The following is a 12936-nucleotide window of genomic DNA, read 5'->3' on the forward strand; positions in this document are numbered from 1 at the left end:
TTGCAAATTTTTTATTTTGGAGAAAAACAGAACTGATCACCTGGTTCCTGGTTTTTCTCGTCCAACCATCCAGTCTGGTCCGATTTTGAAAACCATGATTTATTGGTTAATAATTTAATATTAATTCATTGATGCATTTTTTAAAATATTTATTATATAAAATACAAAAATTAAATATTTATGATTAAATATGTATATCGATACATAGAATCCAAAAAACATACAAACCATCCATATTACACAACATGCCAATGTGAGTATTCACAGTCAAAACTGATGTGGACCGTGATACCCACTAATTTTTCATACACATTACAAAACTAATGTGAGTATTCTCATCGAGCAGGTGTTAGAATTTGGCGTCGGAGCATTTCACAAGTGTTCCAAAGTTCCTTTCCTGCACGTTTTAGTTTTTCTCTCTGTATTGTTGCCAAGTGTGCCATTGCTAACCATCAGATCCAATCAAGCTCCCTACTTTTCTTTCATTAATGGAGAGCAAGTTCGACGATGTATCACGTTAAAACCGTATCGGGGCAACCAAAAACGTCGACTGTCGAGTCTCCTCAGGGTCACCTTTCAGATATTTGGGAAGCCATATCCTACAGTGATACGTCTTGTCCACTTTTTTTTTTTCTTTTGTATTTTCCTTTATTTTTTCTTCTGGTAGAAAAGATAAGATTGTCAAGGTCAGTGACACGTCCTGTCCGAATAAAACAAAAAAGAAAAGTGGAGAAGAAATTGTATTATAACTCTCCTCCTCCACGGATATGGCTGCCGCTGCCGCTCTGATCGAATCTAACAACACAAGTCAATCAAATGAGGTCAGGCGTTGACCCCGCGCACCAATCATACGCGAAGATTTGCAGCGTTGGACAAAATGCTGTGAGCACAATTTACATCCAAGTATTTACGTGTAAGGCTTTAGTTTAGTTACACGTAGGTCATGGACTCAATGGAACTGGTGAATAATTAGTTAAATTACCCCTAATTTCGCGTATTAATAAAATACAAGATATTAATGGTGATTGGATGGATTAAAGATAATAGAATAAATACGTAGAAGAAGACAACAGATAGAATTATTCACAATTTTTTTCTTATTAGTTTCTTTTTGAATGTATCCAATGTCCTAAAACCCACCTGTGCCTGTGCTATACTACAAATGCTATAAATTATAGAGTGAAGAGATGGGATCATATATGGCCATTACATACCACAGCTGCAACCGTGTTTTCTGAGTGAAACGTTTTTAAAAGCAAAAGCAGAGAGAAATGGCGATGAGGAGGGCTGCTGCTTCCGCGCTTCGAACCGTCTCTGCTTCTCGGTTTTCGGCCACATCGCCTCTTCACAGATACCTCCATGTATGTACTTCACTGTTCCTTGATTTTGTTCTCCTTATTGTTACTTTGAGTCCCATTTTCACCATTCAAGCATCCATTTTTAACTCTGAGCTCTTTTTGTCTTTCTATCTCTTCCTCGTCGCATGCCTACCAAGTGGAAACATCCAGATGATGTTTCGCATCGATGCCAATTCCTTACAGCCGATCGGCACATTAACCCAAAAGACCAGATTTTTATAATGTTCCTCATATATTTGTCTATTAAAATATGTTTTTCATATTTTATTAATATTTAGTTTCTGAGTTTATTAAGCGCTAATAATCCGATTATGAAATCTCACTCACTCCGGCGGACGGATCAACTGCTGAAAGTCCACCACGAGGCGATCTCTTAGGAAAGCTGTAGGTTTGAAATTAAAGGTCTGGGTTTCTGATTACAACTCAACAATCAGCAAATTGAATGTATCTTAGTAATGCCTACTGATGGCCATCCACTGCAAGTGGCCCTCTGTTTCTCTGAGCGCCCTTGTGTTGCTTAACGTTAACGCCATGTAATCCAGTCGAAGCGATATATTCTTATTCCTGTCCACATTCATCCCGTCCAAACATAACCCCACCCCCCCAAAACAAAAGCCGGAAAACGCTGTCGGTGTCCGGGACGGGACTCCCTGTAGGTAAACGCAGGTAATTAAATCGTTGTTACTGATTTGGCCAGGTAACTACTAAAATACGAACTTAACTGAAGAAGAAGAAGAAGAAGAAGAAGAAGAAGAAGAAACCTTGAGGACCTGTGATATATGACTATATGAGTTCTCCTGGCCTAGGGCTTAATAAAGAAGAAATCCGGACTGTCCAATGAACTGGTTAGAGCATCAAATGGTAGGATTTAGAAGAGGAACTAAAATGCGTGACTATTTAGCTCCTCCCGTATATATAGAAGAGGAACAGGATCATCATCACATAATTGGTCCCACTCCCACATAAGAGATTCAATGTTCAGAAAACTAGCATGACTGACTGAACTATTTTTAACCATGTGATTTATATTGCAGTTCTAGAAATGTAATAGGGTTTCTTCCCACCGTCCAAATCATCACATCAAATTTGTCAATTGCAATCGTTCAATCAGGTGGACTTTTCGTTTGGTGCGACCCGTTTAATGGTGGGTCCTGATCCCCAACAAAAAGCCATTGATTTTAAGCCAACTTTATTTATTTATTTATTTATTTTAACATCATTGTACTACCCTATATTGTTCCACTTGCAATCTTTCAAACTAATGCATTTTGAAGGGCTTCTTCCTCCCGGATTCCATGTGATATGGTAATTTTACATCTCTCCTATTATTTTTAGTATTTCTTATGCACCCCCGTGTTATCTAAACCATTTGCATTTATACCCCCCATTATACTAATAATACAATTATGAAGGTTTCAACTTTTGCTCTTGGTTCAGTCATCAGTCGTCTTAGATGATGATAAACAACCAATTCCTTATTATACGTACATCAGCACAAATGATTGGCACATTTTCCCTTGTTGGAGATGCCCAAGGCATATATTCTCCCTCTGGTAGTAAAGATTAAATAACCTCTAGCCTGAGCTGCGCCAAATGAAAGACTTGCTAATTCTCTTTGTATATTTTTTTTAGTATGTGTTCTTTTAGTAAGCATCTTTGTTGTGTATGCATGTGTGTGTTTGTATTTGTGATGTGGCAAGGAATTGACTGTTTTGCTCTTAGTTTTTTCCCCGTTAAGGCATTGGCTTCCATGAAACTAATTCATTCTGTCTTGTGTGTTTTCTTGATCCTCTTCTACTTCCTATTGCTACACAGGCTTCTCCTGGGAGCAAGAAGATTGTTGGGGTGTTCTACAAGGCTAATGAGCATGCCTCGATGAATCCCAATTTCGTAGGTTGTGTGGAGGGATCCTTGGGCATACGCGATTGGCTGGAATCACAAGGCCATCAATACATTGTAACAGATGATAAAGAAGGTCCTGATTGTGGTCAGTAGCATCACCCTTATCTGGCTTATGTTCCCACGGATTGGAATTTGGAAAATTTTATTTAGTAGAATGAAGCTGTAGTACAATCGCATATCACCTTCGCTGTGATCAAACAATAAACGATCTTTTTCATGGCACATCAAACATTATAATAGCTTTAGCTACTTGTGACATTGTCTAGCCAATGCTTGGCCCATACTCTGTTTTAACACAACCAGGCAAGTATGGTGATGTCTGACCTGTTACCAAACTATCAGCTGTAAGCAATGCCTTAGATTCTAACTACATGCTGTATTGGCATTTCATAGCTTCTAATGGCATGCTATATTGGTTTGTGTAATTAATGACAGCATTGGTATTTCATAGCTTCTAGTATCTCTAGCCTCAAGTTCAGGTTTTTGCAAATTAGGATATTAAATTATTAGTTGAGCTTTCTATTGATGAATGGCTTGGTTACTTGATCTCTGTTATCTTCTTTTCTTCCTTTTTCTTTTTCAGTATAGAGGAGGTTTATGTGTAACCACATTAGGCCCGGTTTGGAAAGAGTACAAATACAAATATGTGGAGTGCGAAACCTTGTATTTTGTATTATTTTGTGTATCATTTGCATTGTGCATACTTGTATTTGTACTTCCAAACCGAGCCTCAGCGAAAGTGAAGCAAGCAGAGAATGTTAAAAAAATCAATAAACAACAGGGAGGCACATGGTGGATTTAATTGAGATTTCAAGTGTGCTTACTTTACCTGAAAATTTCTTCAGTCCTTCAGCTTTTTACAGATTCCTGAATCTGGCCATGGTATTTAGAATGTTAGGGACCTTTTCAGGATAATTTTAGCCACAGAATTCTCTGCTTGTGTTCAGCAGGGAGCACATGGTGGATTCTGAACATGATCCATGTGAACTACTGCTATAAGACAGTTCAGTTGGGGGTAGAATTCTATTGTTCTATGATAATCTAAATGTGATTACTTGTTGCATGTTATTTTTTTTTTTTGCTTATTATTGGTCATTAATATATTTTTCAACTAACAACTGGACTATTTGTTTTGTTTTGGATGTGTATTTTTTGTATGCAGAACTTGAAAAACATATTCCTGATCTTCATGTCCTAATAACAACGCCCTTTCACCCAGCCTATGTTACGGCAGAAAGGATCAAGAAGGCCAGGAATTTACAACTTCTTCTCACAGCTGGAATTGGCTCTGATCATATTGATTTGAAAGCTGCAGCTGCTGCCGGATTAACTGTTGCTGAGGTCACTGGAAGTAATGTAGTATCAGTTGCAGAAGATGAGCTCATGAGAATCCTCATTCTTGTGCGGAATTTCTTACCTGGTTATCATCAAGTTATCAATGGGGAATGGAATGTTGCTGGCATTGCTCATAGAGCTTATGACCTTGAGGGCAAGACAGTGGGAACTGTTGGTGCTGGACGTATTGGCAGGCTTTTGCTCCAACGTTTGAAGCCCTTCAACTGCAATCTTCTTTACCATGACAGAATCAAGATGGATCCAGAGTTGGAAAATCAGACTGGGGCCAAGTTTGAAGAGGATCTTGATGCAATGCTTCCAAAGTGTGACATAATTGTTATCAATACACCTCTTACAGAGAAAACAAGGTATGGGCATCATCTTATGCCTGTCCTTTCCTTGGCAAATATGCCAGTTTTCTTTTGTGTTTGGTTGCATTCACTTGTGGGCAATGGATAGACTTTTAAAACCTTGCATAGCAGAATAAGCAGATATCATAGAGCATTTCTGCTCACAATCTGCCTAGTGGCCTTGGTTTGGTGTGCTTATTGACTTGATTTACATGAAGAAATAGGCAAATAGCTTATTGGATTTTGCCGTTTACATGATTCTGATGTTCCTTTTGTAAAAGAAAAGAAAATGCAGTAACATTTTTTTCGTTATGTAATAAAAAAAATTATTAAAATAAGAATGAAGGTATAAGGTATACAACAAATTATGATATAGTCTTCAACAATTTGCAGTATACTATATCTACACCAAAACAACAGACCAGATAAACACAATGACCATTCTCTTTAAAGAGCTAAAGTCTTTAAAAACCAAATCCTAATCCATGACCAGACTACTGGCAACTGCAGAAAGTCTCGGAAGATTTATCTTCACCTTTGAAAATATGATGATTCTTCTATTTCTAAATGTATCAACAGATAATACTTGGAACCATAGTCCACAAGATAGCACCCCTAGAGCCAATTGCTGCAGAAAGACTAGAGAACCTCTAGTACTGAGTAGTGAGAAGACAAACATTGCAGAACAAAATGATGAAGTTTTCTCAGAGGAGCTGTGTTGGTCCCAGCTATGGAGTCTTGGGAGGGGTAGACTGGACATGGTCCTAACCTTGGGCATGTTTTTGCACAAAGTGACTGGTCTCTGACTTAAACCTGTGTTCTCATGCTTGCCAGTCGGGATTTTTCCATTATGCCAGGCAATGGTCCCTACAGCACCTTTTTAGATTATTAATATGACATCTTTGTTAATTGAATGGTCCACTGCAAGAACTTTTATTAAGAAAAGCAGTTACATATCTAAAAGCATACTTCTGATTTGCACTATTGTGTTAGTGAAAATTTGTAATTGCAATTAGATTTTTGATGATAAAGAGCTTGTCCCTTGTTTATGTGAAGAACAACGGTTTAGATACTGTGGTTCCAGGAATAGCCAATGTTTGAGTTTAAGAATTTACTTGGTTTGTGATCACTCGTTACTTTTTAGTAATGTATAAACCATTAATATCACAAGCAGCATATATATGTCTGGTTTGCTTATTGGCTGAACTTACTCTGGTTTTGTGATCTTATGTTTCAGAGGGATGTTTGACAAGGATAGGATCTCAAAGATGAAAAGAGGTGTCCTGATTGTGAATAATGCTCGAGGGGCAATAATGGACACCCAAGCAGTTGTTGATGGGTGCTCCAGTGGGCATATAGCAGGTAACTCTTGGTTGTACATGTAATGTGGAAAGAAGCTTATGGTCATAAACGACTTAGTACAGCAAGCTTGCCTATCAAAAAGAAAAAACTTGGTGAAGCAAGCAAAAAAAAATGATAATAAGCCTTTTTTAAAGATATCCCCCTGTTCTCCAGTTCGAAGTTGTCACTAATTTTGTCAACCTGTTCACCACAGGTCTGGAGAAGGGAGGGATAAAACTAGAATTAAGGACTCTTATGATGCTATTTTTGAGGGGCTTATATCTCTTATACTGGCTATCAAATAAATGGCACCAGGATGTCATAATAACATAAGAAATGTTATCATGTGTTTTCTTCTAGTAATTAACAGTTTGAATCAATTTTCTAAATTTTAGGCTACAGTGGTGATGTGTGGTATCCACAACCAGCACCCAAAGATCATCCATGGCGATACATGCCGAACCAGGCAATGACACCTCATATTTCTGGCACCACCATTGATGCTCAGGTATCTACTCTGGAATCTTTCCCATTTGTTTATATATTGGGGAGTTTTATTTTTACCTTGTTTTATTTCATTGTTCTGATTTAAAGTAAATGGAAAATGGTACAGCTACGGTACGCAGCTGGAGTGAAGGACATGCTGGACAGGTACTTCAAGGGAGAAGCCTTTCCCCCACAAAATTACATTGTCAATGAGGGAAAGCTTGCAAGCCAGTACCTCTGATTCTACTCTTCCATAAATATTTAGAAAGCCTTACTGGCTAGTTTACCTATCATGCAAATAAAAGCAATTCTGCAATAACAGAGTGGATATGTTGGAAGGTTCCATCTCTCTCTTTTCTTCCCATTTCCTGAATTCAGGATGTGAGGGTTGAGAGAATTTCCTCATTTGTAGTCGATAAATGAACCAGTATGGAAATACTAAAGAACTATGATGGGTTTTAATTTATAAGAGTTTTTCCCTCGAGAATTTGATAATTTACCGTGAGACTGATTTTCTTTAAGGCTCAGTTTGGAAGGGTACAAATATAAATATGTACAATATAAATACATACAAAATAGTACAAAATATAAGGTTTTATACTCTACATATTTGTATTTGTACTCCTTCCAAACTGAGCCTAAAGCAAAAATGCGTGATAGCACAAGGGAAACTTTAATACTTTTGCTCCAACCAGATTACCAGAGTAGTATAGAGTTCTTTCAAAATGCGGATAAAGAGTGAAAGATGAACACGGTCACTGATAGATTGAGTTTGTGCTTGATGGATTGAGTTCTTCAATAGTGCTTAGCTTCGAAGGGGGCTCCACCTTCCCAGGAAGCCCAAGCTTCTGCTTGATTAATAGTACAGAAATTGAGTTTGTAAGTTTTAACATCCAAAACACGACCTAAGGCTCAGTTTGGAAGGAGTACAAGTGTAAATATATATAAAATAATACAAAATACAAGCTTTTGCACTCTAAATTTGCATTTGTACTCCTTTTCCAAACTGAGCCTAAGTGATTATCAGCAATACACCCATCATTGATGCAAAAAGCATCAAAGTTTATTTTAGTAGTACCAGGTTTTCAGTTCTTTAGGCTCAGTTTGAAAAATTTGCAGATTGCAAATACATACAAAATACAAAGTTTTACATTCTACAAATTTTGCATTTGTACTCCTTTCAAACTGAGTCTTATTACGGTGGAGCCAAGGGGCACCCAGGGGAGCTATGCCCCCCTCCCCCCTATGGCCCAAAAATCCCCACCAGTCAAGTAAGTTTTGGTCATTGTCATTTGGATCCTCGAGAGGCACATTACTGATTGTTCAAATTTGAATAGTGTGAGAGCAGTTTTTAAAAGATGTGAATGTGTCTTACTCACCATAAAAGTTACATGAGCTATCAAGCTTATTTATGAGAAATTAGTTTTAATTTTGGAAGGGCATTTAATGTTTTAAATAATTTCTAATCACCTCGATTGAATTTGAATGTCTTTTTTTGTTCAAAAAAGATATCTAAAAAATGTTCACCATACTAACATGACACATCAGTACGCAACAAAAAGATAAGCTCCAGCACGGGATACATATAATAATATTTAGACCTATTACACTTAATAAACATATATATGCATTTTTATGTGGTAGTTTCTCCAAGACAAAATTATTTATAATTCATGGACATTTTTTCAACAGTTATAAGTAAACAGTTTCTAAAATAAGAATAAATGACATATATGCCCTATTTATGTCTATTATATGTTTAGATAAAGGGATAGAAAATGTCTAATAAAAATTTCAAAAAAAAGGGGCATTCGCTCCTTTATAGATAGTATAGATATAAATCTAGATTTTGTGTGTATTGGAAATCTCTCAACCAAAAAAACATATAGATACGGAGATGTTTCTGATGACTTTGGATCTCCTGTCCACGATAACTCTGCTCATACCTACCCACAATATACTACCCCTTCCGAATTGGGAACATCTCCCCCTACATAATAGGATGATGAAATGTTTTCATATGTGACAACATGAGCAGAGTTCTCGTGAGCATGAGATCCGGACTCGTTACGGAAATGGTGCCATGATGGATTTTGTGTTCCGACAAAATCCGAATTCTGTATTCTAGTAATAATATCCAATGAGCCACCGGCACGCACCAGGCATATCATGATTGCCCTTATTGTCAGATTCTATGGAGAATTCAAACGAAATAAAGTTTGGATCTGCCTCCCTCCCACATGACACTGCAGCCGCACATCGTGAGAATCATTGTGTGCCCGTTTGGAAGGGCTGAAGTGTAATGGCGTTTGGGCGTTTGGCTTTCTAGGATAGGCCTCATACTAAACAACCTATAAGTTATGTTTGGTGAAAGTTTCCAAGAGCCCAAATCCGCCGTCAGGCGTCGGTCAGTAATCTTTGAATTACTTATGCCGTTCAACCAGCTTGCCAAATCTTCAGTTCAGCCTTTCCAAACGGGTCATGTATGTGTATAAGCCCAGTGGGCTGAAGCCATTCATAAGCGCCCATGTGAGGCAAAAGGGAATAGGGCTGTCAATGGGTCGGGTCAGACCTGATAGACCCGATGGAATAAGACCGATTGTGGCGGTTCTGGTTCCAGAATTTGTCCCGATGGATCGGTTCCAGTTCTTAAAATTTTTTGATTATTATCGGGTTGGAACCAGGTCTACCTTGTCTCGAATTGATTTGAACCGGACCCAACCCCTATATATACTATTAAATATGTATTATATACATCAATACAGTTATTATTCTTTTTATTAGTTTCCTTTTTAACAGGTTTTTTATTGTTTTTAGCAGGGTTTTCATTGCATTTTAGGTTTTTACAGGGTTTTTATTGCATTTTTAGCAGGGGTATTATTAGCATATATATCAAAATCGGGTTGGATCCGATTGCCCCAAGAATCGATTGATTTGGTTCTTGGTCTAGAATTACAGACCCTAAAGGGTCTGTGTTGGTTCTGGGACCGGTTCTATCTGGTTTTGACCCAAAACCGATCCATTGACAGCCCCAAAAAGGATGTAATTGAACCTCAGAGAGAGTTCAGATTTACCGATAATGAACAATTTGTATCAAGGTTTTTAAAATTGGACCGGACAAGGAATCATTTTGGGTTCAGTTTTTAGGTCGAATGATCTAACTTTTTAGACCAAATAGACAGTCCACTTTGACAAAAAAAATATTTTAAAAAAGTACAAAAAAAGCCAAACTATTTTTCAGATTGATAGTTTGATTGTCCGAGTCAACAGTTCGTTGACCAAATCAATGATTGTTAACCAAAAAGCGGTAGTGAAACGGAATTAATTAGGTAACCAGTTCCCAAGTTTTCTGGTCTGGTCCAATTTTAAAATCAGTGATACTTATTTCCCCAACTTTCATTTAGTCATTTACGATAGAGAATTACCCGTACTTAGGCCCTTTTTTGCTTGTCGGTATTTAGTGGGAGATAAATTGGTCAGTTGGTAAGTTGACTATGATCCCTGTGTTTATTTGTCATTATGTTTGGTCCAATGGTAACCAAAAACACTGGACAGTAATAGTAACCCGGAGTCCCGGATAATGGAAGGTGGGTAAGCAACCTATTCGTGCACCGACAATTCTCTCTCTCTCTACTTGGGGTAACTTGTACTGCACGGAACTCCATGCAAGTTTTACATGTGAAACACTTGTTTGAATAAACGTACTTTTTTAGGTAAGTAAAAAATGAACATGCCTTACACCTATTCATGGGCTTGTAATATTGCAAGTATTAGACTCAATTATTTTTCGAGTTGGGCTTAAAGTTTTTAAATAAGTCTGACCCAAGCCTATAATGTAATTAATAATAAAAATTATGTATTAATAATAGGTATTATTATGTACATCTGGCTTTGGGCTTTATTATATTAGGATAGGGGTTGGGGTTGAGATTGGATATTTTCTATTATAAGTAGGAAGCCTGACTCGACTTCCATGCATGAACATGTTTATTTGTCCATAAGACTATAATCCCTCAATCTAGGTGTAGATAGGATTTGATCTCAAGTTTCTGTTAGGATCACTAGTTGACCTTAGAAATGTAATATGCAAATTTTTGTGAAAGAGTAGAAATATAAACTGTAAACGCAAATAGACGTTCCCAAACTAAAGCAAGAGAACGAAGGAGAATGGTACGAGGTAAAGTATCTTCTATCTTCTTAGTTGCTCACTTGGTCTTAACAAAATTCAAAACTGAGAAAATGCTATCCATGGAAATAGAATGCTCGAAAATAAAACTATATATATATATATATATATAATTGGTGAACTCTCTTCTTTATTTTCAGAAAAAAAATATATATTTTTAATGTTGGAGGACAGGGCTGCAAATGGTACCCGATTATCAGAATTCAAACCTGAGTTCAATCCTATTAAGGCTGCTTTGAATTCGATTTGTATCGAATATGGACTCACCCCTATCTAATCCGATCTGATTCAATATATATGTTCACAGGGAAATGTTTTTGTACACTTAGAGAGCGTTCATTTTTTTGGATTTTGAGAAGGGGAATGCTGGTCAATGAAGTTTTGGTTTCCATTGACCAAGTATTAGGGGTGATCATGGGCCATGCTTTACACTTATGATAAGGGCTATAGCTTAGGTCCGGGCCGGGTCTGATTCCGGGTCAATGTCACTCATATGCAAAATATTACATATCTACATATTAAATGACATAACATGCATATAAATTTATTTTATACATTATATAATATAAATTATACATATCATGTTATAATATTGATATATAAAACATATAATATAATGTAAAATAACATGTATACATATCAATACATTATACACAAAATGTGTAAGTTTAAATATGTACAGGTCGGGCCAGGGCCGGGCCTAAACACAAAACCCAAGCCCAAGCCAGGCTTGAACACAAAACCCAAGCCCAAGCCCGGAATTTCTGGACCGGGCTGAAATGATCACCCCTACTAAGAATCCCATGTTCACTTTTCATATTAATGTGGGGACCAGGGAAAATTTATTTTCCTAGGCATCATGAATACCCAGGTAAGTGATACCCATCTCCTAGGTGGGTAAATAATTTCCCCACTTAGGAGGAAAGTTGCTAACACTTGAATGGGATATAAAAATGCTCATTTTAATAATGGATTTTTATGACTAAAATGATTATTATCTTATCCTTATTACATGAAAAATAAAAGAACATGCGTAAATGCACTTACCCGGATAAGCGTTTCCCAGGAAAAACTTACACAGGTAATTGCATTTACCCAGGTAAATAACTTACCAAAAACCGGATTTAGTCAGTGTAAGGCATGTTCAAACAACCTTTATAGCCTTGCATCGAGAATATCTCCCATAAAATAAAATAAAGTACAAAATTTCAAAGATATTCCCAATGCAAGGCTGTAAGGGTTGTTCAAATGGGTCTTGCACTAACTGAAGCCCATCTTGGTAAAGAGAGGGGTGAGAGGGCAAGAGTGCTTATGGATGCGGTTCCTAGGGGTGCAAGTCGAGTGGGTTGAGCTGGGTTTATGGTCAACCCAGGCTTGACCCTAAAATTTGGGCTTAAGACCCGAGCGTGGCCCGAGCCAAAGATCAAGCCGGATTTTTCCAACCTAAGCCCAACCCGCCCTGTAATTTGATGCACTCGGGTTGGGCTCGGGCCCGGGCTGGGTTCCGGTTGGTCAATGAACCCACTCTAAAATTATACATATATAAATGCATTTATGCAAATACATATACCTATATTTATGTATGCAAAATATCTTACAAATGTTATGGGAAAATCTATAATACCAAAAAGATATGATATGGAAAGAGTTTTGACCAATCAAAACCCACCCATGATTTTTGATAAATAAACACCATGTTCTCTACCACATTTATGACTCTGGTTTATTTGTCAGTTATTTTTCCGATACCATATCTTTTTCATATCATAGTCGAACCCTAGATGTTATATATATGTATGTATGTATGTAATATTTGTAAATATGTATGCAACATTTACATATATACACATATATGTATAAATGTATATAATTGGGCGGGCTCGGGCTACCTAAGGACTAGGCCCGAAAAATAAAAAACCCGATTTCTTGGGCCCAAGCCTAGCCCGAGGACAAAAAATGTAAGCCCTAGGCTGGTTTG

General features: G+C 37.3%; 1 protein-coding gene across 1 annotated transcript; it reads left to right on the forward strand.

Annotated features, from left to right (window-relative positions):
* Positions 1–954: 954 nt before the first annotated feature.
* FDH (formate dehydrogenase) lies at positions 955–7259 on the forward strand. Its single transcript, XM_088978675.1, has 6 exons — positions 955–1361; positions 3174–3345; positions 4423–4963; positions 6183–6307; positions 6682–6794; positions 6900–7259. Exons 1-6 carry the CDS (start codon positions 1272–1274, stop codon positions 7011–7013), a joined length of 1155 nt encoding a protein of 384 aa, XP_088834801.1. The 5' UTR covers positions 955–1271; the 3' UTR covers positions 7014–7259.
* The last annotated feature ends 5677 nt before the right edge of the window (positions 7260–12936 follow it).

The sequence above is a fragment of the Nelumbo lutea genome, chromosome 3, assembly GCF_056320005.1.
Source record: "Nelumbo lutea isolate HS-2025 chromosome 3, American lotus-T2T, whole genome shotgun sequence".
Lineage (NCBI taxonomy): Eukaryota > Viridiplantae > Streptophyta > Magnoliopsida > Proteales > Nelumbonaceae > Nelumbo > Nelumbo lutea.